This window comes from Thunnus thynnus, chromosome 3 (assembly GCF_963924715.1).
Source record: "Thunnus thynnus chromosome 3, fThuThy2.1, whole genome shotgun sequence".
Classification (NCBI taxonomy): Eukaryota; Metazoa; Chordata; class Actinopteri; order Scombriformes; family Scombridae; genus Thunnus; species Thunnus thynnus.
This window is the reverse complement of record NC_089519.1, coordinates 8,076,271-8,098,071: the sequence shown is the minus strand read 5'-3', so window position 1 is coordinate 8,098,071 and position 21,801 is coordinate 8,076,271. Positions and strand designations below refer to the sequence as shown.

General features: G+C 40.3%; 2 protein-coding genes across 3 annotated transcripts in view; one reads left to right on the top strand and one right to left on the bottom strand.

The window, feature by feature from the left end:
- notum1b (notum, palmitoleoyl-protein carboxylesterase b) overlaps nucleotides 1-3,620 on the bottom strand; it is a 12,662-nt gene extending 9,042 nt beyond the window's left edge. The window contains exon 1 of the mRNA XM_067583868.1: nucleotides 3,533-3,620. The gene's annotated coding sequence lies outside the window, so the exon portion shown is untranslated. The remainder of the gene's footprint in view (nucleotides 1-3,532) is intronic.
- On the top strand, nucleotides 3,225-21,801 carry aspscr1 (ASPSCR1 tether for SLC2A4, UBX domain containing). Of its 2 annotated transcripts, none has more exons than XM_067583859.1 (17): nucleotides 3,225-3,336; nucleotides 3,574-3,629; nucleotides 4,294-4,408; nucleotides 7,644-7,744; nucleotides 8,669-8,726; nucleotides 8,837-8,910; nucleotides 9,053-9,617; nucleotides 10,481-10,540; nucleotides 10,750-10,886; nucleotides 11,732-11,813; nucleotides 11,905-11,971; nucleotides 12,316-12,378; nucleotides 13,232-13,284; nucleotides 18,358-18,409; nucleotides 18,545-18,614; nucleotides 19,146-19,333; nucleotides 21,462-21,801. In XM_067583859.1, the coding sequence occupies exons 1-17, from the start codon at nucleotides 3,247-3,249 to the stop codon at nucleotides 21,470-21,472; spliced, it is 1,842 nt and encodes a 613-aa protein (XP_067439960.1). In that variant the 5' UTR covers nucleotides 3,225-3,246; the 3' UTR covers nucleotides 21,473-21,801. The 2 variants fall into 2 exon arrangements, with proteins under 2 accessions (XP_067439960.1, XP_067439950.1); XM_067583849.1 differs by having other exon boundaries at nucleotides 10,747-10,886.

Genomic DNA, 21,801 nt, shown 5'->3' with positions numbered 1-21,801 from the left:
ACAGAAGCAGCTTCTCTTTGATTCACACTGACTAGACAGAAAGTAACACAAACTGGTCTGAATGAAGCACCTTGATTGAGGGAAGAGACCTACAGATGTCTGTTTGTTAAAAGGTCTCTAGTTGTCTATGAAGTTTCTTTGCCTCGCCGTCTTCTAAAACACTTTTTTTTCTTAAATTATAGTCTATTTAAAATCCATTCTAAATCTTGTATCTCATGTACTGATCCAAGTCATAAAAGCCCTACATTTGTTCATTTCTTGTGAATGTTTAAATCAGAAGTTTACACCAGATATCATCCACTTTAAGTCTGACATTTAGCAACTGTTTAATTTTTGTTTTCTGACTTTAATACAGTTTTTCATAAGTATATCTTTTTTACCATTCATTAATCAGTGATTAAAGTTGTTTTTGTTTTGTTTTTTGTAAAAAAATGTTGCATAAAACCCTGTGACCGCCATGTTACAGATGCCTATATAAGCTTTCACTCCGTTCAGGCACAGTTTTGAAGTTTCTGGCCTGCTGAGCGAGGAAGGAAACTGATTGTTTGTTTGTTTATTCAGACGGTGGCAATTTCCCCCCTAAACTGAGAACTGCATTCACCTCTGTCTCTCTCTCTCTCCCAGGTGGACTCTAAAATGTTGCTGAAGTGGTCAGTCAGTCAGCTGTATGCCCTCTGAATCTAAGACCTCACACCTCTCCAGCTGCCGGCACCATGTGTCGCCTCGTGTTGGCCGTCCAGTCTGATTTCAGCTTCCGTTTTGATTCTCGCTGAGTGAATCTGTCAAACTGCACATGATACATACATGAAGTCATCCTCGTGGAGAAGGTTGGATGTGTTGTTGCCAGTCTACAGGCGTCGTTCTGTAATTTTGGATACGTTTCACTTCAATGAAAAGGTACAAAAATAATGTGATTTCTCAATAAAATAATCAGCTGTTCAAGTTAATATATTCCTTCAGTGTAATATATCCACTAGTACGCCATTATAGCCTTTTATGAGTCCTACACTTCAGGTAACATATAATTTTAAGAGCTCTTGTGTCTATTCTGCTATATGTACAATGATTTTTTAAAAATAACTTAAAGAATTGGCTTTTTTTTGCAGATGTGCATGTAATATGTTCAGCATTGTCGTTAAGGACAAGAATATTTTTTATCACAAATCTGCCTTACAGGTGATTTTGATAGTTTTAAGAGATGTTATACAAAACTCAGACTAATGTGAATGTGTAATATATCACACATATATTGAAGGAGTAGTTGACAATGACAGTCACAACCTGTAGTTGTAGGGTAACAGTAGGGTCATGTTAACTTCGTTACCCATGAGTTGCACCTACTGGGTAACTTAGTTGACAATTTACCTACTCTGATGTATAATTTCAATGGTAGATCTTCTCTTGGGTGACCACGTGTCATTTTATTTAACAGATCAACCTCAAATTTGAAGATAGGTTTGAATTAAAATCATTAAAAAAAATTGTAAACCCCAACCCCCTATAATAGATTAAATATTGAAAAAAAATGAGAGAATACACAACACAATGTGTTCAAAAAGTGATGCTGGTTAAACAGTTTTGGGACAAACCACGTTTTAGTTTCTGTTAGTGACAGAGTTGACAGAACTTTTGCGGTCATCAATAAACTGAGCTATTTACGTTCTTGTAAGCACCAGGTCAGCATTTTATGTTTTTTATTGTGTATTTTTATTGTGTTTTTTTAGTTTTGGACCTTTTAATCACGTTATTTGGGTGGTCACTTTATCTGCTATGATTTCTTTTTTTTCGTATGTTGTATTATGCTCTTGTAAAGCATTTTGTGACTGATGTCTATAAAAAGCATGATAGAAATAAATTTTACTTAACTTACTTATTTACTGGATTTAAATGTGAAAGTCAATTTAAAAATTACTATTTTTCTTTAGTATTTAGAATTTTGAAATAAATAAAAATGTATAATGTTGACTTTAATGGTATTTATTCATTATTTTGAAACCAAGATCCACTCAACTGAAATGTGTGTGTGATATTATAACATGCCTTCATTTAATAGATCGATATTTTACTTTTGAAGAAAATAGTAAAAATATAATAATTATTAACAGACATGAAATGTACCCCCAGTTGTAGAATGAAGGGTCACTGTATTGCAGGGAGGCCTGTTGGTACCGGTTGGTACAGGCTGACTGGTCTACATGATAGCTAGCTGTCATCTCCCTGGTGTTGGTCTGGTGACTGCAGAGGCCTCACGTACTTCTCACATCATTTTCATATTCAAACATTCAGAGACCCCTTTGTGTCCTGAGGATGAGGATGGGGAATGTTGTTCATGATCATTCAGTGTATCCTTGCATAGATTTGCAGTGATTATTTCCTCTAAGGGGACGAGGGATCAGAACCATGACAGGAAAATACCCTCTGTATCCCTTCACTGTAGAGGCCAAACATTCAGGCCTGTTCTCATGGTGGATGCCATCCAAGCGCTCATGTTGAGAATATGGTAAAGGTTGACTCATCTGACCATTAATGTTTTTCTACATCTCTGTAGACCAATGCAGCACGTATGGTTTTTGCACTCTCTGTAATGAGTCACTTAGATCTTTAAGCTTGCCATCTAAACTTAAGATGAACAATGCCAACTGTCACAGAGCGATGATAGAGTGTTAATCTAGTTTACCTGCATCACATTCGTCATGTTTCTTCACTCGTATACTCATATTCACTCATACATACACACATACATACACTCATATGCTCTATACTCGAGGAGCTGAAACCTAAGATTTTTACTTTCTTATACTTGTGTAATGAGATATAACAATACTTGAAACTCATTTATTCAGGTTTTCCTCTAGTTTGTCAGTCATCTGTTTGTATTTGTTTGCAATACATTAAAAGCTACACTGATCAAAAGAAGTGATCATGCTTTTATAAATGAGTATCATCTTCATTTGTGTCTTGTGTGGAATTAATTTAACATTTGGAATATATTGCAGACTATGTTCATTTATAGGGATTGGTTTTTTTTTAGTAGAACATAGATTCTTATAAAACCAGTGAGGTCTGTTGATTGTTGTATGTAACTTTCAATCCTGTGAGCATCACGAAGAAAACATAAATGATTTTCTCTACTAGAAAAACGTCTTTTTATAATTTGTGTGAACTGACCCTTTAAATCCTGTTACAGCTATTTGGGAAGATTTAATAAAGTTGATTCAAACAAACACTGTGACGTCACAAAACACAATGGCAGCCAGCGGTACAGCTGTGACGGTTCTCACGCCAAATGGAAGAAGACAAACAGTTAAAGTGTCTCCAAACACACCTTTACTACAGGTAACTAGTGTTTAGAGAACATGTCGTGTTTTCAGACGTGGCCGGTTTGTTTTATTCTGCTCGTCTGCGTCAAAACCGGCGCTTAATGTTTCCCTCTGAGTTAGCTTGTCTGGCTAACCGTAGTTAGCCAGTGACAGATCAGTTTCTGATCCTGCGGATTAAATCAGATTTATTTTTAGCTAATTGTGTTGCGTACCTTCATTTGTGACATTTCCAGCTTCTATTTGTCCTCTTCAGGTGCTGGAGGACGTCTGCAAAAAACACGGATTTAACCCCGAAGATCACGGTTTGAAGTGAGCATCAGATAGTAGATGCATCTGTTACAGTGATGACAATGAAAGCAAATGAGTGTAACTGAATCTGCACTTCATCTAAATACACCTGGACACGCAAACAAGCCACATATGTGAACCGGATCTGGTTTGAAATGTTGTGTGTGAGAAGTAAAGTCTGACATGTTAAATGTGTCGTGTGTAATATGTAAAGTTAAGTTAACAGTATTGAACAATGTGTGAATTGACATAGATGCTGAAATTTAGCCAGTTAAATAAATTGTTAATGTAAAGCATGTTTTATATCAGATGTAGGTATATTTGGACAACAACACAGTAGTTTAGTGACATAAAACAAAGAATAGGATTCCTTTATATATCTAATTTGCACAGGTGATTATTAATGTAATTTATAAAGTTGCCTCCAGTTCAACTATATAAAACACTCAGTGACATTTGCTTATGTAACTTTGAACCTACAGGGATCCTGTTTTTCAATGTTCTATATGTCTTATATTGAATTAATGAGCTCAGCAGCTGTAGAGGAGAAATGTTTTGTCAAATGTAATGGAGCTTTCTATTTTTCATTAGTTAAATTCCCAGCTTATGTTTGTGTTTGAGCCTCAGAACATTAAAGATCTGGGTGCTCCGTCATCCTCACCTCATCTTCTGTCTTCACCTTCAGGTTTCAGAGGACTGTTCTTGACCTCACAGTGCCCTGGAGGTTTGCCAACCTGCCCAATAATGCTAAACTAGAAATGGTGTCAAGTACAAGGAAGCAGGCTGTAGCTGACAGCCAGGTGAGTTGTGCAAATGTATGTGTGTGAGAGAGAGAGAGAGAGACATACAGAGATTCTCACTTCACATAATAAAGACTTCAGTGTATGAAGTACAGTATGTCACAGTACATATGGTGATTATCTCCTTGTCAGTATCACCGAGAAGCACAAGTGTAGCAGCTTGAATTACAGGTCTGACTTAGCAAAGCAGAAAAACTAAAACTTATCACATAAATACAGATTTTAAACATGTGGAACGTTTATTTCAGATGCTACTAAATACGCTACAGAATTGCCCCAGAATTACACAGCGACACATTAACGCACAAGAATAATTAGTTGATGAACAAAAACTGTGACACTCGGAAAATATTCAAAAATATTCTGTCCATCAAACACAAAAACAGTAAATTGATTTTTGATTGCTTTTATAGTCCAAAAATTAAAATAATTGGCTGAGAAGTGATGATGGTTCATGCATATCAAACCATTCAGTCACCCATGTGTCCTATATGGAATCATCTGCATTTGTTCCTGTACTCTATTATTCAGATTTTTCCTTTATTTTTTCCTCTGTTTATTATAGTATGATTCCCTGATACACATTATATTACAAGAAAATCAGCAACAATACTTCATGATACCTGTATAACTGAAGAGAATAAGATACCCTTAAAACCCCACATATATATATATGTTTACAAATCAGGAATCTCGATTATGAGGAGCTTTAAGTTTCACAGAGTTGTGAAAAATTGTGATATTTAATAACACACTCAGTGACATCACATGTGCCATTGTTGTGATGTTAAACAGCCATAAACTGGAATAAAGCTGAACTGCCAAAAAGAAAAACAGCTCAGATCTCAATAATGCAACAGAACGTGTCGTGATAACCGGTATCAGTATTATGTCACACATTATTTGTTCCATTCATATGAATGATTTTTTTTAAAAATCGCAGATGATATCTAGTTTTATACGTAACATTATATGAGTATTATTTCAGTATATTTATCCGCTCAATATCTTGATTTTTACTGTCACTACCTGTAAACGCTTAAATTCTCCGTCCGTGTTGCCAAATTCACTTTGATCTGATCTGTATCCAAAAGAAAACGAAAAAACACTTTGTTGTAGCTGAGCTGTAGTTTCCTATGACATCATGCTATCATAATCTAAGCAGTAAAGTCACGCCTGGGTTTGATCTGTTGTTCTTGTTCATTTGATGGATGGTTGACTGTTGATACCTCACAGATTTTATAGACTCACACACGCTCACTCCTCTACCGCAAATTGTGTACACACACACGCACGCACACACACACGGATGGACACGCTCAGTCTCTCGCAACATTCACCTCAGACAAACTGGTGTGTGAGAGAGTTTCGTGTTTGGCTGTTGACAGCCAAAGCACTCCTTTCATCTCTCCCGGTGTGCCGTCGTGCAGCGTGCATCGTGTGCTGGACAACAGGGTTGTTGAGTAAACAGAAACAAATCGTAGAATGACTTCAGAGAGAAACAACAGAGACTCGCACCGATGTCTGGTGTTACTCATTTTCATTTCATCTTTCACTTTTATGGCCATAAAACGAGGGAACAATCTTCCAACAGAACTAATAACAACAACAAATTTTGTAACTTTGTCCCGTTTAACAAAACACAGGATTCTCACACAGCAGACTTGCACACATTTGTAGATTAGGGTTGTTGGTGGGGAGCGGGGGGGGGGTTGTGTTCTCTTATTGACTACAGTAGTATTTTGTACACTTTTAATGTGTAATTTTCTTAGTATTTTATTATTTGACTTACCTGCCCAGAGACTACAGGCGGGAAATAGCAATTTGCTAAAAAATCTGGTACATTACATCTCTTCATGTTTTATATAAGGTTAATGTTCTTTGTACATTCTCCCTGTTCAAATAAAGAAATTCAGGTTCAGACTGAGAGAGGCCCACATGTGCAGCTTAATCAAGTCGATTATCAAAGAATTTCCTTCCTGTGAGAGCCAAGAACCCACAAATGACCACCGAGGGAGATTTTGATGCTTAATATGATGAGTTTCCCTTTTATGCATTTAAGAAGATAAAAACTTACAATTTTGGAGGTAAAGATGCATTTTTTTTTTGTCCATTTATTTTTAGCTTCTGTACTTTACAGTGTTTAAAGGCAACTAAAATGTGTTAAATAAGTTAAAGAAAAGTCAGTGGGATACTTAAAAGTGTTTTAATATGCTTATTTAGTGTTAATGCAGTGGTTCCGAATTGTTTTTGTTTATGACTCTTCATGACATGTCGGAGAGTGATTTAGCTTTTTCAAACTGTCTCAGTTTAGAGATCTGAATGAAACGCTGTGCAGTGTTTCATAAGAAAATAGTTTATTTTTATTCTGGTGGTCTAGGTTTATAAGACGCATTCCATGTAATTGCGATGTTTCCAGATCCAATCCAGCTGGAGTTCTTCGTCAGCTGTGTCACTCTCTATTAACTTTCATAATAATAAATGCAAAAACTAAAAAAATGCCACAAAAATACTTTGAAAAACACTTGATGACTCCTTAAAGATCCCCTCTAGACATGTATTAAAACATACGCAAATACAATAATACAATAAAAATCTTAAAAATGTCATCTCCTCCTTCTCCCTCATTAAAAAATCCACAATCTATAAATATGCAAATATTGTTTGTTTCAGAAGTTTAACAGCTGGACACAAGATGTCTCCTCCTTCACTGTTAAGTCTATTCTCAGTGTTTGTGCACTGGAGGCTTCAAGTTTCTACATCACACTTGTGTAAGTTGAATATTGGTCCAGAATTGGCTTTCAAACTAGTTGTGATGTCACAAATCCTGCTCGTAGGCCCGCCCCTTAAAAATCAGATATTTAGTGAGCACAGAGAAACTTTCCACTTTCAGCAGATGAATGTGAAAACAAACTCTGCACATACATCATTCTGCACGGTGAAGCTGAAACATCCAATTTTAAGGAACAAGAAGAAAAACATATTTTTGAGTGGAGGGGACTTTAAATTCATCTCACAGTGGCTTTTAGTTCATGCATACTGTAGGTACCGTGAGGTTAGACATCGAGATCGAGGTGTGGATGGACTCATCTTGATCCACTGTTTTCCTAAAGTCTTGTAATTAATTCCGTTAATTCCTCGCTTTAGTGTCTTGGCTAATGTGTGTTTGTGGTCTTTGACATCTCTGACGTCTGAACCACAGCTGCGTGTGTGTCACTGTGTTCATTTCTCTTAGGTGCGGATTGCGCTACAGATGGAGGACGGCTCTCGTCTCCAGGGTTCTTTTTCTAGTGGACAGAGTCTGTGGGAGCTTCTCACACATTTCCCCCAGATCAGGTGTGTGAATACGCATGTACACATGTGCAAGGTTTTTGTGTGTGTGCGTATGTGTGTGTGAAATAATTAACTAATTATTTCATCAAAGACAATGATCCTGAGCAAGTTGTCACTGAAACTAAACAAAAAAAACTAAACTAAACTAAAACTAAATCAGGTATTGAAGTTTTTCTTCACACATAAAGAGTTTGGTGTCATGTAAGGCATTATAGTTCATTGCTTTTAACACCTGTTTCATTATTTTATGTGTTTTTTCATGCAGTAGCCACACTGTGATATACATTTACATATATATATTGATATTATGCAGCCCTAGTGAGGCTTTATGGGGTGGTCCTCACAAGTATAGAAGTACAAATGTATGTATGTTTGTGACACAGATAACATCCCTTCTCATTGCTCCTCACTGAAGTCTGAAGCCTTCCCACACATCACTCATTCAAACACACACACACACACACTTACACGCAGCTGTTACTCAGTAGTTCCAGCTGTGCGGTCCCAGGTGCTCGTGTATCCGTCCAGCCCTCATCTCATCTCTATTAAATGACATCACTCCATATCTTGATCCTTTTCCAAGGAAGTTACGCTTCCATGAAATGAATATTAGCCACACACCGCCCTAAAAGCTCTGGGAATGTTGTGAAGCAGAGGGGGAAGCTTTGATTTCCAGAATTAAGGAGAACAATAGTAAAACATTTATGGTTCAATTAGTTTCTAGATGGGATTGTGCACACATGGTTTACACATGCAGACAGCGTGCCACCACATCACATGAGGTTTTGTTGTAAAATCACAGGGCTGATTTCCCTGAACAAGGGAAAGTCACTTCATTTGTTTTGTCACAGTTGAAGCAAATGAAAATTATCCGCCCATAACTTTACTCCCGCTGTTTATCTCAATGTCATCACTTTTTTTTTCTAGCGTGTCCGAGCAGTCCGAGACAGGATCCACCCCCGTGTGTGTTTACATGAGAGACGAGGTATGCAGTGTTCCTTTAACTCGTCGTTTCTCAAGAGATGAAAGTGAGTTTTATGGTAACACAGCTGTCTTTCTGTGTGTGTGTGTGTGTGTGTGTGTGTGTGTGTGTAGGTGAGTGGGGAAGAGGCGCTGAAGAAGGCCACTCTTAAGTCTCTGGGTCTGACAGGAGGAAGCGCTATTGTCAGGTAGACTGCTGGTTTTCAGATTTATAATATTTCATACAAAAAACAGTTAATATTGAGAGTATAGATATACTTTAAATGTATAGAACAGAGAATCACACTGAGTTTATGCTGCACAGTATGACATGAACCATTACTCTTTAAGGTTTCTACTCAAAAAGAACAAAGCGCCGGGAGAGGAAGATGGCGGGGAAGCCATTGAAACCGCCGCTGTGCCAACCACACCTGTTGCCAAGGAAAGCACACCTAGCCCGCCATCTCAGCCCGACCCAGCTCCATCACACCCGGATACTTCAGGACCAAAAGTGCCAACTGAATATTCAATCCCTGCGAGGCCAATGGAAACCCAACCTGCACCAACTCCTCCCCCTGCCACCAGCTCACTTCCTGTTCAACAGGAAGAGGTTCCGAAACCCCAGGACGCAGTTCGGCCAAAGGCTCCACCCGTCAGAAGAGGAATGCCAGAGGAGGACGGAGAGGAAGCGGGGCCATCAGGACTGAACTCACACCCATCTTCCTCTTCCTCCGCTCCTTCGGCTCCATTCATTCCCTTTTCTGGAGGCGGTCAGCGCCTCGGTGGTCCGGCAGGAGGTGCAGTTGGACGCACGCTATCCTCATCCTCGTCATCCTCATCTCTGTCAGCTGTCACTGCTGCAGTAGAATCACCCAAAGCCAAGAAAGCCAAATCCAGCTACGGTTCAGGCAACAAGGTGAGACTCATAGCTGGAGCACCGTGAAGGCAAATATCTTATCGTAGGATGATTGAATATTTGCAGTTTTATAAGAAAACGATCTCAACACAAGTTCCATCCAGCAGTAAGAGTTTGCCCAGGTGGAAAAATTTCAATATTCTGAGCACTTAAAGGACTTGTCCATGTTGGCTTTAGGATTGCAACTAACAATTTTCATTATCGATTAGTCGCTCTATATGTCTATAAAATGGTGAAAAACCTCGATCTCTATTTACCAGAGCCCAAGATGCAACCTCAAATGTATTGTTTTGTCCCAACCGTCTACAACCCAAAGATACTCAGTTTTCTAATTCCGTCTTGTGAAGGGCTCATTGCTGGGGGGGATATGGTCTCACTCACAAGATGGAATAAACAAAGTACACCTCAAGTATCCAAAGAGCATCTGTATATGACCACCACACAGACCCAGCTGGCTTCTGCTCTGTCGTCTTCATATTCAGTTTACTGTCATAGACGACTAAAGAAACCAGAAAATATTCAGATTTAAGAAGCTGGAACCAGAGATTATCAAAATAGTTGCAGATTCATTTTCTTTTGATCGATTAATCGACTTGTCATTGCAGCTCTAGTTGGCTTAAAAGTTGATCTCTACTGACAGCGTATGCTTCTGAACCGTTAGGCTACCAGGGCAAGAAATCTTATTCTTGACCTCTTTTTTTTTTTCACTCATTTTTGCTTTCTCTGTTTGATACACACACATTTCTCTATATTACACCATTTTGCTTGAGATTCAGAGTTCATTCTTGATCTTAGAAACAGCAGCTGACAAAATAATCTCACTCTTAGTAACTGAGTATAACTTGTAGCCTTTTCTTTCGTAGCATCAAGCCTCTGCCAACCGGCCGGATGAGGACATGGATCAGGGAGAGCAGTTCTTGGAGGTAAAACCTGCTTCCCATGTCGTCGGTTTCCAAGTCGAATGACGCAATATGATTCTGTAACTCATCAATTAAGGGTTTGATTCCCGCTCAGACCAGCTGTGTTAATTGTACGCATAATCCTGACATTTCACGGTGCTTTAGATGAAAACGTCAGCACGGACACTCTGATTCACTCTCTCTCTCTCTCTCTCTCTGTCTCTCTGCGGCAGGTGGAGAGGGAGCCTCTCATCTACCACCTGGAGTCCGTATCCAGTCACTCAGAGCACCAAGGCGATCTGCCCGACGAGTTCTTTGAAGTGACGATGGATGACGTGCGCAAGCGCTTCGCCCAACTGAAGAGCGAGAGGTGGGTAGAAGGAAGTGAAGGGAAGCGGTCGAGTGACTATGGGTCTGAGGACCGCCTGTGATATTTAGTTTAAATACCTTGTTGATGCAGAAACACGTCTGGATCAGATGTGTTCCCGCAACTGTTTGTAACAGATAATTAGTCCGTTTGGCATTCGGTGGTCCTGCTGTGTTTTGTCGATGTATAACCCTTAATTGCAGAATACCATGGCAATGATGAGAGGCCATAGGCAGGGAGAATACTGGGCATCACTGGGTGCGTTTTGAAGTTTTTATTTATTTTGAGTTTTGAAGTTTGTTTTTATTTACGAGCGCTTCTTCAAAACAGATGCGGACAAGTTTACTCTGCGCTCTCTGAATGTGGCCACAGCAGACCACAGCTGCTGAGATATTGTGTGTGTGTGTGTTTGCAAACATGTTCTTCTCATTTATAAGACACCACGCACACTACAAAAGCTTCTAAATATGGCGTACAGGGGGGGCAATTAGTAAACCTGTTTTGCGTAGACGTTTATCTTGCAGCCATCGACCAAACACCGTCAGGTTGAGACCTCACCGCGTACATCCTTTAATCTCCAGTCTGCATTGACTTAGCTGGCTGCCTCATGGCTACGCTACTACTGTGTCGATGACTGCAATTACCAGGGGTGGAATTAAGCAGACCACAGCAATTCGCCTCCTCCTCTGACACGCACACACGCATACACGGCCACACACGAGCGAGGCTGAAGGATGAAGCGTCGACTTTGATTTTTACGATCATCTTTCCCATTGTCGATTCTGCTTTTAATGTCACAGCTCGCTTCGTTATAACTATGTCCGTCTCTTGCTCCCTCTGTTCTCCAGGAAGTTATTGGAGGAGGCGCCACTGATGACTAAAGCTCTGAGAGAATCACAGATAAAGGAGAAGATGGACAGATATCCCAAAGTGAGTGCAAGTCATCGCAATCCTGCTTTTAAAACGTGCGTGTTTGCATTGTACAGATTTTAATTAACCCGCTGCCACTGTGTGTCTCCAGGTGGTCCTGAGGGTCCAGTTTCCAGACAGACATGTTCTACAGGGCTTCTTCAGGCCTCTGGAGACAGGTGTGTGTGTGTCTGCGTGAATATGTGTGTGTGCGCGCAGTGCGGAGAGTGTTCATTTCAGCTGGGCTAGCCACAGGTATGGCTGCAATGTTAAAGCTACTTGTGGCTCCTTCACCACATTTATGACTGTAGCCACACCAGAGAGAGAGAAAGAATGAGACAGGTCTGTAATTCCAGGGAATAGATCCACCTCAACCCTAACGGCAACACAACAAGCAGCAGAACAACAAATCTGAGGGAAATTCCATCTAAAAATGAATTACGCTCCACACAGTGACTGATGTAGATGCAAACAGATCCGTTTCTTTATGCGCAAGTCAATTCTCTGTTTGTCTTGTGTACAGTCGGCGCTGTGAAGAATTTTGTGAGGAGTCACTTGGAGGATCCTCAGCTCAGTTTCTACCTGTGTAAGTGTCACATCATCAAGCATGAACATTTAAGACATATTTCTGTGCTGGTTTTGGCCAACACGGATATATTCTGTAGTTTTGCACATCATCTCTATCAGTTAGATATCATTGTACCCACCAAAGTAATTGTCGGGATCTCTGAACATTGCTGCAATGAAGTTTAACGGGGCAAGAAACGAGCGGTTAAACAATTAAAAGAGGTTGTAAACAAGCCAACAGTTCAGCCAGATTATCTAAACTAACGTCTTATTCAGACGTTTGTTTAAAACCTGTCTGATTTCTTTGTAGTGATGTCACCTTGTTCCCAGTTCTCAGGGATTCATTTCACGAATACAGTTTTATATAACTGGTAGAAGCAATGTCCAAAACTACAACAATTAAACTCAACTGTTAATAAATTTAATATTAACCTTTTTAAATGTCATTTTTAAAAGTCTGTCAGCACTTCTTTTGTTTGTTTTTCTTACTGTTTACATTTTACAGATTTTGGAAGTGTCTTTGTTTTTTTTCTTTCCTGGATATCCAAACATTGCCTCGGTGCCTTAGAGGTGCAGTAGTTTGATGACCGAAGACAAACTGAACTGTAATGGTGGCAGTGTTGCCAAAGAGGCCACACAGGTTTATCCACATAGATTATCATTCTCGTGAATCTGACAAAGCATTGGTCTCGGATGAAAGCTGATCATATTCTTTTGGAAATTTTTACATCATGAATCAACAGCCACACTTATTTTCATCACTTTGTTTAAATTCAACTTTCCAATATCAGTAATGACTTTAATTTAGATTTTTACCAACAACGTGTCCACTTTGTAATTTCTCTTCTTCTCTCGTTAAAACTTTCTTTCAGTCATCACGCCTCCAAAAACCATTCTGGATGATCCTTCAGCTACGCTTTTCCAGGTAAGAGCCGTCGTGTAAGTCTGCAGGCAGCACAACAATAACCAGAAAGACTGGACTCTAACAAACCACATCACAGTCACCCTCCAGAAAACAACAACTTTAACTCCCCATGTTTGAAACTATCTCAACACACACACACACACACACACACACACACACACACAACACACAGACTGTAAAATGTATCGGCTGGTTCCTCTCTCCTCTTCAAAGCCTCACCACATTCCCGTTCTCCCCCTCTTCTCTCGCTCCTACACGCTCTCAAACTTGTTCCCCCTCTCCACTGTCCTTGACCCCAGCTGGGCTTGATTTTTCCCAGACTGGCACATGGGGTTAATACAGGCCTCGCTTTGATCTTGACACACACACACATACACACTCTCACGCACAGAGCAATGGGCAGACTTGATGCTTTGTTGCCTTCCAGTTCAGAGCTATTCTCATACTGAAACAGATGAGAGCGGAGAGATGCAAATGAAAAACAACAACAACAAAAAAAAAAGCAAAGTTGTTCTCCGCTACGGTTGATCACTCGGTTCCTAAACGCCTCACCGGCTCTCCTCGTCGTTTCGTTTCTACATATATTATTTTAGGATAACTGCTGTGCTCCCGTTTTCTCTTTTGACACTTTGACTCAACCTGAAGCAATGCAAAGAGGAAAGAAGAGGTGGAGGGGAGAGAAAGTTGTTTGAAGTGATATCTTTGATGATGAACAAGATTCAGCTCCGCAGAGGGACTGGTACAAAAGATAACGATCCTCAAAAGCGCACTTTGAAATGAGCGTGTGTGTATGTGTGTACGTGTGTTTTGCGTGCGCCCTTTTTCGTACCGTGACCTCTCTATATGTGATGATCTGATGCAAGCCGCCCGTCTCTTTTTCATCTTCCTGTCCCTTTCTGAACTCTCCCGGCCTGTTGTTCTCTACATGTCCCTCTCCTGTACCCCAAGTCCAGCTTTCTCTCTTTTCCTCTCGTTCCCTCCTCCTCCTCCGCCTCCACCTCCACCAGCACTACTGTCCCTCTGTCCGACCCTCTCTTGTGCCTCACTCCCCTCCAAAACCCCTCCCCTCACCCCCATGTCTCTATCCATTAGGGACTTAAAAGCATTAAAGCGCACAAAAACAAAATCTTTAATCCCCTTGGTGTCATGTCTCTCTTTCTCTCTCACACACACACACACACATATGCACACACACACAGTGTCTCTGTTTTCCTGTCTATATACATCAATCTTTGACACACACACACACGGAATCTTTAATCTTTTTTTGTCATGTCACATAGACATGAGTGCACATGCATATGGACTCTCTCTCTCCGTCTCTCGTTCTCTCTTTCACACACACGCACGCACACACACACACACACACACACACACACTCGAGCACACACACTTTAATCACTTTGTGTCATGTCAGGAAAGGAATGTTTCCCAACCCAGCAGCCCTTTGATACCTCCCTCATCCGTCTCTCCCTCTGTCTTCCATCAGGATCTGTTCTGCCTCTCTTTCTTTCTCTCTCTCCATTCCTCTCTCTCTTATATGTTTTTTTTTTTTTTATACCGTTTCTCACACACACACACACACACACACACGCACACACACACGTCTTCCCGAGTGGAAGCGCCACTGCCAGAGGGAGCAGGATAGCAGGAATGCCCGTTGTTCCACTGTAACACATTGTTTCCTGCTCACAGAGCTGTGATAATAGCAATTAGGCCAGCGTGTCCCAATTTAGCAGCCAACGAGGGAGGGTGGAGGGGTGGGGGGGGGTGGCGGTGTGTGTAAAACGGGTTGTAGTGAATGTAAACCCGCCTAATCCCAGCGAATGCCATGCCACCTTCTCTTTTTACACCGCTGATTCGAAACAGTCTAGAGTGGAGTTACATGGAAAATGTTTTAATGAAGGTACGAGAGCTGCAGCTAACACTTGTTTCCATCATTTATTGAGTCAAGTCCATTTTATTTTGATTTGTATAGCCCAATATCAAAAATCACAAATTTGCATCAAGAGACTTTACAACTTGTACAGCAATACAACATCCTCTATCCTTGAACCCTTGATTCAAATAAGGAAAACCCCTGAATCCAAAAAAAACCTGTTTAACAGGGAAAAAATGGGAGAAATCTCAAGAGCAGGAAGAGCAACAGAGGAGGAATCAGGAGCGACCATTTGTAAAGCCGCCACAGTTTAGAATAATTTACCACTTGATCTCAGACAGAGGTAGGCAAAAGCAGCAGCAGCACTTATAGCTCACTAGTGTTTTAAGCTAACATTAGCACCAACATTTAAAATGCTGTCACTCTTTTAAATGTTTCAGGCCGACACGGGATGAAGCGAGAGTCTTGTACAAGATCTTAAGGATTCACTTGATGGATAAATACATGATATTGTGCAAAAACACTGAGGATGGATCATGTAGGGACAACATGCTATTAGATTTTGTTGTGACGCTTGCTTCAAATAAAACACCCAGTTTGTCAATGATCAAAGTTCAGATTTATCATACAGCATACAGACTATGTCAGTTCACCAACATCCAGTAATGTCCATTGTAGCCTTTTTACACGAAGTAGACCAAACTGTTCCACTAAAATGTAGAAGAAGACAATATCTGGGTATAAAACAAAGGCCGGCATACGCTCAAACACTCTCTTACAAATCAGCAACACCTGAAGCTGATTAAGCTTGATCATCTTAAGTACAATTCTCGACAATACAAGGAAGCTCCGCCTGACGGAGATGGAGACGTAGATTACAAAAATATATACACATGTAACTAAAAATGGATCCTACGGATAATAATAATCGTTCAATATAACATGTAAAATGTAAGAAGAGAAGATATTTTCCAGAAGCCAAAGATACTTTATGTTATTATATCATATTATAATGATATTAAACTCAGAAAAGCAGCAAAGCCTCCCGTCTGAGAAGCTGGAAACGAGAGAATGCTTGATAGTGTTGTTTAATAAATGACTGAAAAGATGAGTCAATAGATGGCATTAGTGCCAGGATCATGACTCCATACATGAGGTAGTTCATTGAATCTTTTTTTTAAGTAGATATTAACTCCTCAATACTACACAAGAGTACATGGAAGTTATTATAGATGCACAAGAAAGCACAGTGTGGGCTTCATGAAACGTTTGACGAGACGCTTTTGATGTTTATTATAATGTTTAAAACTACTCGGCTATACCCGCCGCTGCTAGAAAAAGACATTCAGCAGATGAGGCCAACAACAGGCTGGGAAAGATCAGTTCAGCTTTTAGATATAATCTGGATTCACTTGATGCTCTCTAGGCAATAAAGAGAGACACGGCAAAAATTCAGAGCATCTTCAACAGTACACAGTGTCTGTACAAATACAAAACTCACATGTTACAGTATTGCAAGTATTCGTCTCGTTTACCGTAATGCCTTTAAAATAATCACCGATGCAGCTGATAGATCTTTGCCACCGAAGACATTTTGACAAGGAAAAGCGAAGTAATTAACAACATAACGAGTGTATTCTATAAAACCACAAATGGAGCAGAGGCGTCATTCATGATATTAGTAACATCTAAGCTTTTCCTGCTATAACAAGTCAAAAATATCTGATGTGAAAAGAGTCTACTATTGCTCACCTGCGTCTAAACGAGTGATTTTAAGTTAAACACTCACACAAGGTTTCTCGCCCCAAAACTTTAATATAAACAATATAAAAAGAAAATAAACTGAATGAATGACAAAGTACAAATCAGGTGAAGGATAAAGGAACACGTTCAAAGCACACAGTATCCATTAGGACACAGAAACTGATCTGAACTGATATGACTTCACTGTGGAGCTCGATGTGTTTGTGCTGTTGTCTGTATTTATTACATTATAAATTTAGTAGTTAATATGAGGTACATGAGGGCTAGGATGAGGTCATGGATTAAAACGGACAAATACACAGGTAGAGTTCATTACACAGGGATTTGGGAGCAGATGCCTCTCACTATTGAACTCAAAATGCAAAATAAGACGAATGTCAAATATTAAAAGAGCATTAAACCGTGTCTGTTTCATTTCATCTTGTATTTTTCACCCTGGTCACACCGCGGTCGAGGTGTATCAGTCATCTTTTCCATGGAGAATATCGTTACAGTAAATATCTGTGAAAAGGTCTGGAGTAGGTGAGGTCAGCATTTGATAGTTGTTTTTTTATTTGCAAATATAAAGATCTTCAGGTCAGATCAGTATTACACAAAACTCTTACTGGAGTTTTATTCCTGCGATAAAATAAATCCTCTTTTAGGATTCATAAAACATTACCCACCTAATGGTTTGCAGAGTTTAGTCTGGTTTATATATATTTCAATGTCATTTGTATTACAAATCATTTTAAGCAGTTTAAGCTTGTTATAAGAGGATCTGTTAACTGAAAGAAAAGCAGAAATCACTCTTTGATGCTTTTTTTTTTCTTTTTTTTCTTAAGAATAAAGTGAATGTTTATCTCTGTTTCTGTTTTTTTTGGCCACCAACTGACTGCTCATCTTTTTATTTACCACTACATCATTGAACACAACTCAGCTTCTGCTTCCATTCTCTCCTGCGTCGCTCATGTGTTTCTGTGAATGCGCACATGTGTGTCGAGGACTGTTTTCCTTTAGCTCGTTCTGTTTGTCTCCGTTCCGTTAGAGTCACAGACATGCGCCCCGCTTGCCTGCCTGTCTGTCTGTGTTCCTACCTCATAATTGTACAGTTGATAATATCTGCCTGCGACTGGTCCATTATAACCATTAAGACTATCACCAGAGAGGAGTGTTGTGCTTCAGGGGTGAAAGTGTTTCCACTAACCATTTGATTGGTGCTCATTTTGTGGTCTGCTTCAAAGAGCCACGGTTACTGGTTCAGATCCCCGAGCAATGAATCATCTTCAAAATGAACTTGACTTAGGCTTGGATGTGGTGGCAGCACTTGGTTTGCGTGTAGCAGGAGGCAGTTTTGTTTGGATTTTTCCATGTTTTGCAGAGAAATTGACGTGTGTGCCAAACATTTTTTGACTGCTTCTGTTCACTTCTGCTTCTCTCTCTGTCCCCAGGCCGACCTGTTTCCTGGTGCGCTGGTGTACTTCGGCTCCGACGTTAAGACAGGTTTCTATCTCTTTTTTTTTTTCTTTCTTTCTTTTTTTTTCTTTCATATGCTGAGAATTAGATACTGGTGTATTACTGAGGAATGTAATACAACAAAACAATAGTTTACTTTGTTTGCGTGTGTTTCCTCCACAGAATCTTACTTAAAGAGGGAACTGCTGGGATCCTCTGTCTCGGCCTTGCAAGCAAATGAGTCCATAGCAAGGTATGTGTACGTGTGTGTGTGTGTGTGTGTGTGTGTGTGTGTGTGTGTGTGTGTGTTTAAATGTGCACTTGTATCCCGCGGCAACCAGCCTATTTTCCTGTCACAAAGCTGTCATCATTGGAATCCCTTTGAGGTTTTGCCTAAACAGCAGGTGCCCCCATGCGCCCTCATTTCCTCCACAAACACACACATACACACACACACGCACTCACGCACGCACACATACACACACACACACAAACCATTTTCCAGTCCTTCTAAAGATAGAGCCCGTTTCCCAAAACTGACCCCCACCTGTTGTCCTTTAGCTTCTTTAATAAGGTCATCACCCCTCCTCTTGTTTTAGATCTTTATCTCCCTCAGTTGTTTCGCTTCTGGCTCGGCTCCTCCGCCGGCCAAACAACGCTGCTCTAAGTAGACACATGAATTCCTCAGAAAACAAAAAACAGCCTTCAACTCCTCCAAAGTAGTTTCACCCAAAAGAATCCAAAGATTTCAACCTTTTCTATCCTCGTCCCTCCGCTACCTCAGCTGCATGCCCCGGTCCGTGACACCCTCCTCCAGCTTCGTGGCCTCCGAGGAGCCGCTCCCCCCTCCGGAGCCGACAGCAGACGCCAGCGGCTCCACGCAGAACGGAGGAGACCCACCTGCACACCCCCAGGCTGCTAAACCTAACAGGTCTGACCCGGGCAAGGTGCCCAAGTGGCTCAAGCTTCCAGGTGAGGATGGGACGGGACTGAGAGCACACACACACACACACACACACACACACACACACACACACTAAAACACTTGCATACTCATTTTGATCACTTTTTGCTTTTTACTTTTTTTGCAAACAAACAAAGAGCTGTAAACATGACGTCATGCAGACTGACAGTAAAACTCATTCATTGGACGGTTTTAGTGGCTGTTAATCTGCATCCAGGAAATGATTAGTCCAAACTGCATCTCAACCTTATTTTACTTTGAACAGCCAAAATGCAGAGCTCTGTTTCACAGGAACTCCCTTTTACTTTCTGATTGATCAGGTAAAATCCCAGCACTCACCTGGTGACACGCATTTGTGTTACCATGGTAACCAAATAATTTTCCCAACAATATACTCTGCTTATAAAGATCTCTTTTTGGATAAGTTCCTCAACCAGAAGAGTGATTTAATAGTACTTTAGCTCATGAATTTGCATTAAAATCAGGCATCAATTATTATAAAATTCTGTGGTTTGTCTAATTAAGTGAACCAGAGTCCACTCGGAAGGTGACTGAGACCCTTCTTTTTCATGCAGTCTCACTTAAATCCTCACCAGAGTTTGATTGACAGCTTTCACACCGGCCCGAATGTACCAAACCAGTCGAGCAGTTTGAGTCAATGTTTGTTTGTACCAAACTAAACCTGTACTCACTCAACACAGACAGTATCCAGCCATCCTTCTCAGAAATCACTTTCTTTTTTTCTCCAGTAGAGAAAGAACAGAAGGCTTTTAGCCACACGATTCTTGTCGTGGTAAATACACACACACACACACACACACACACACACAGATACACACAAACCCCAAACCGCAGTCAATAGGAAATGGTCTTTTGAAAGCAGAATTCCTTGTGACTCAGAAGATAAGGATGCATGTAAGGGTGAACCAATTAGTTCAGGATGGTCACCCCCTCCGGCCCAGGAGACCACTACAGACACTCTGAACCCAGGGAGAGAGCCTGCTGCTGGGCCACATCACACAGCACGAGCCCCTGTGGTCAGCCCAGGCTCGGCGCTTTTCTGTTGTTCTATTGTGGTGATTCTGGCGGTCACCGTATTGATGTTTTTGTTCAGAATATTGCTCCCTATTTTCTCTCTGTCTGTCTTGTTTGTGTTTTTGTGTGCTCTTTATTTCTGGCTGATCTCCGTGTGTGTCCTCTTTAAGAAAGTTGTGGCTGGTTTCTCTTTCATGAGGAAAGTTAAAAGAAAAAGACTGAGGGGAGGGGGGGGGCTGAATTGGAAATTATGGACTCCATGTGTGGAACCCTGCAGGGAACACACACACACACATACTCACACACACGGTAGACTTACAAACACTTTATTCCTTGTTGTAGTAGAATCGATCTGTCCAAGTGTGTTGATGCATCCTGGAGGAATCGAGATTAGAGCCGACACACTTCCAGAAGCTCGTTTGGACAAAAGTTTTCTGCTCCTTCCTGCGTCCTGATGATTGGCACTGTGTCGATGCCATGTTGACAGGATTTATTATGCGTCACATGTTGCGCAGGGTGTTTTGAGTAACCTCTCTGATGATATAGTACTTCTACTTTTAAACAGATTTTCAATGCATATCCAGTTTCAGTGTTTTAAAATTCAGTTGCGGTTATGAAGCAGCATGATTTCTTTCTTCATACCTTTTCAAATGAAGACTTATTTAAATCTGTCACATAGTAGTTATGTTATGCTTGGTTTTCTTGTAACATGTACAACATTTTTTTTTGCTTTTTTACTTAAATTAATAAGTCGTATTGATCAGAATGAGTGTTTTGATGAGGAAAAATGAAATTGGCAAGCTGCAAAAGCATCAGACTTTTTAAATAAGATGTAATGCATAAAAAAAAAACCCAACAAACATTCAGAGATTGCAACATGTGGATTAAAGCAGATGTTTTAGATCATCAGTGCAGAGATCTCTGGTTTCTCAGTTGCCTCGTGCTGTTGCTCAACAAAATAAACTAGAAAAGAAAGTGAATAATTCCTCTCAGAATAAAACATTTTGAATATTTCTGATTTTTGCAAAATCAATACCAATGCTTAAAAGTGTTACTATTATTAACAGTGCTATTAATCGCTGTCTCTTGTCTCCTGCACAGGTAAGAAATAAAGACTGCTGTGTGTTGATGAGATGACTGACTGCGACAGATGTTTTGAAAAGCTCTGCCTTGCACACTTGAGTACAGCATTTAAATCTTTGCTGCGCCTCAACGTTTTGACTGCAGTGGACTTTATCCATCGTGGAGGACGCCTGCACTCAAATAGGTTTTAATAACAGTCGAAAATGATAAAATAGTGAATATTTCAATGCCAAGAAGATTGATGTGTTTCATTCCAGTTGATCTCTGGGAGGAAAGGAGTGCCGAAAAAGTTTGTTTTTATTGAGCACAGCTTCAAAGGAGTAGTGCAAAGTGAATAAAGATTGTTGTTCTAAAAATG

Coding starts and splice junctions, on each gene's coding strand:
- aspscr1 (XM_067583849.1), top strand. CDS start 3,247: ATGGCAGCCAGCGGTACAGCTGTGACGGTTCTCACGCCAAATGGAAGA. Junction 3,630..4,293: donor CCCGAAGATCACGGTTTGAA/GTGAGCATCAGA, acceptor CTTCACCTTCAG/GTTTCAGAGGACTGTTCTTG. Junction 10,541..10,746: donor AGGGAGAGCAGTTCTTGGAG/GTAAAACCTGCT, acceptor GTCTCTCTGCGG/CAGGTGGAGAGGGAGCCTCT.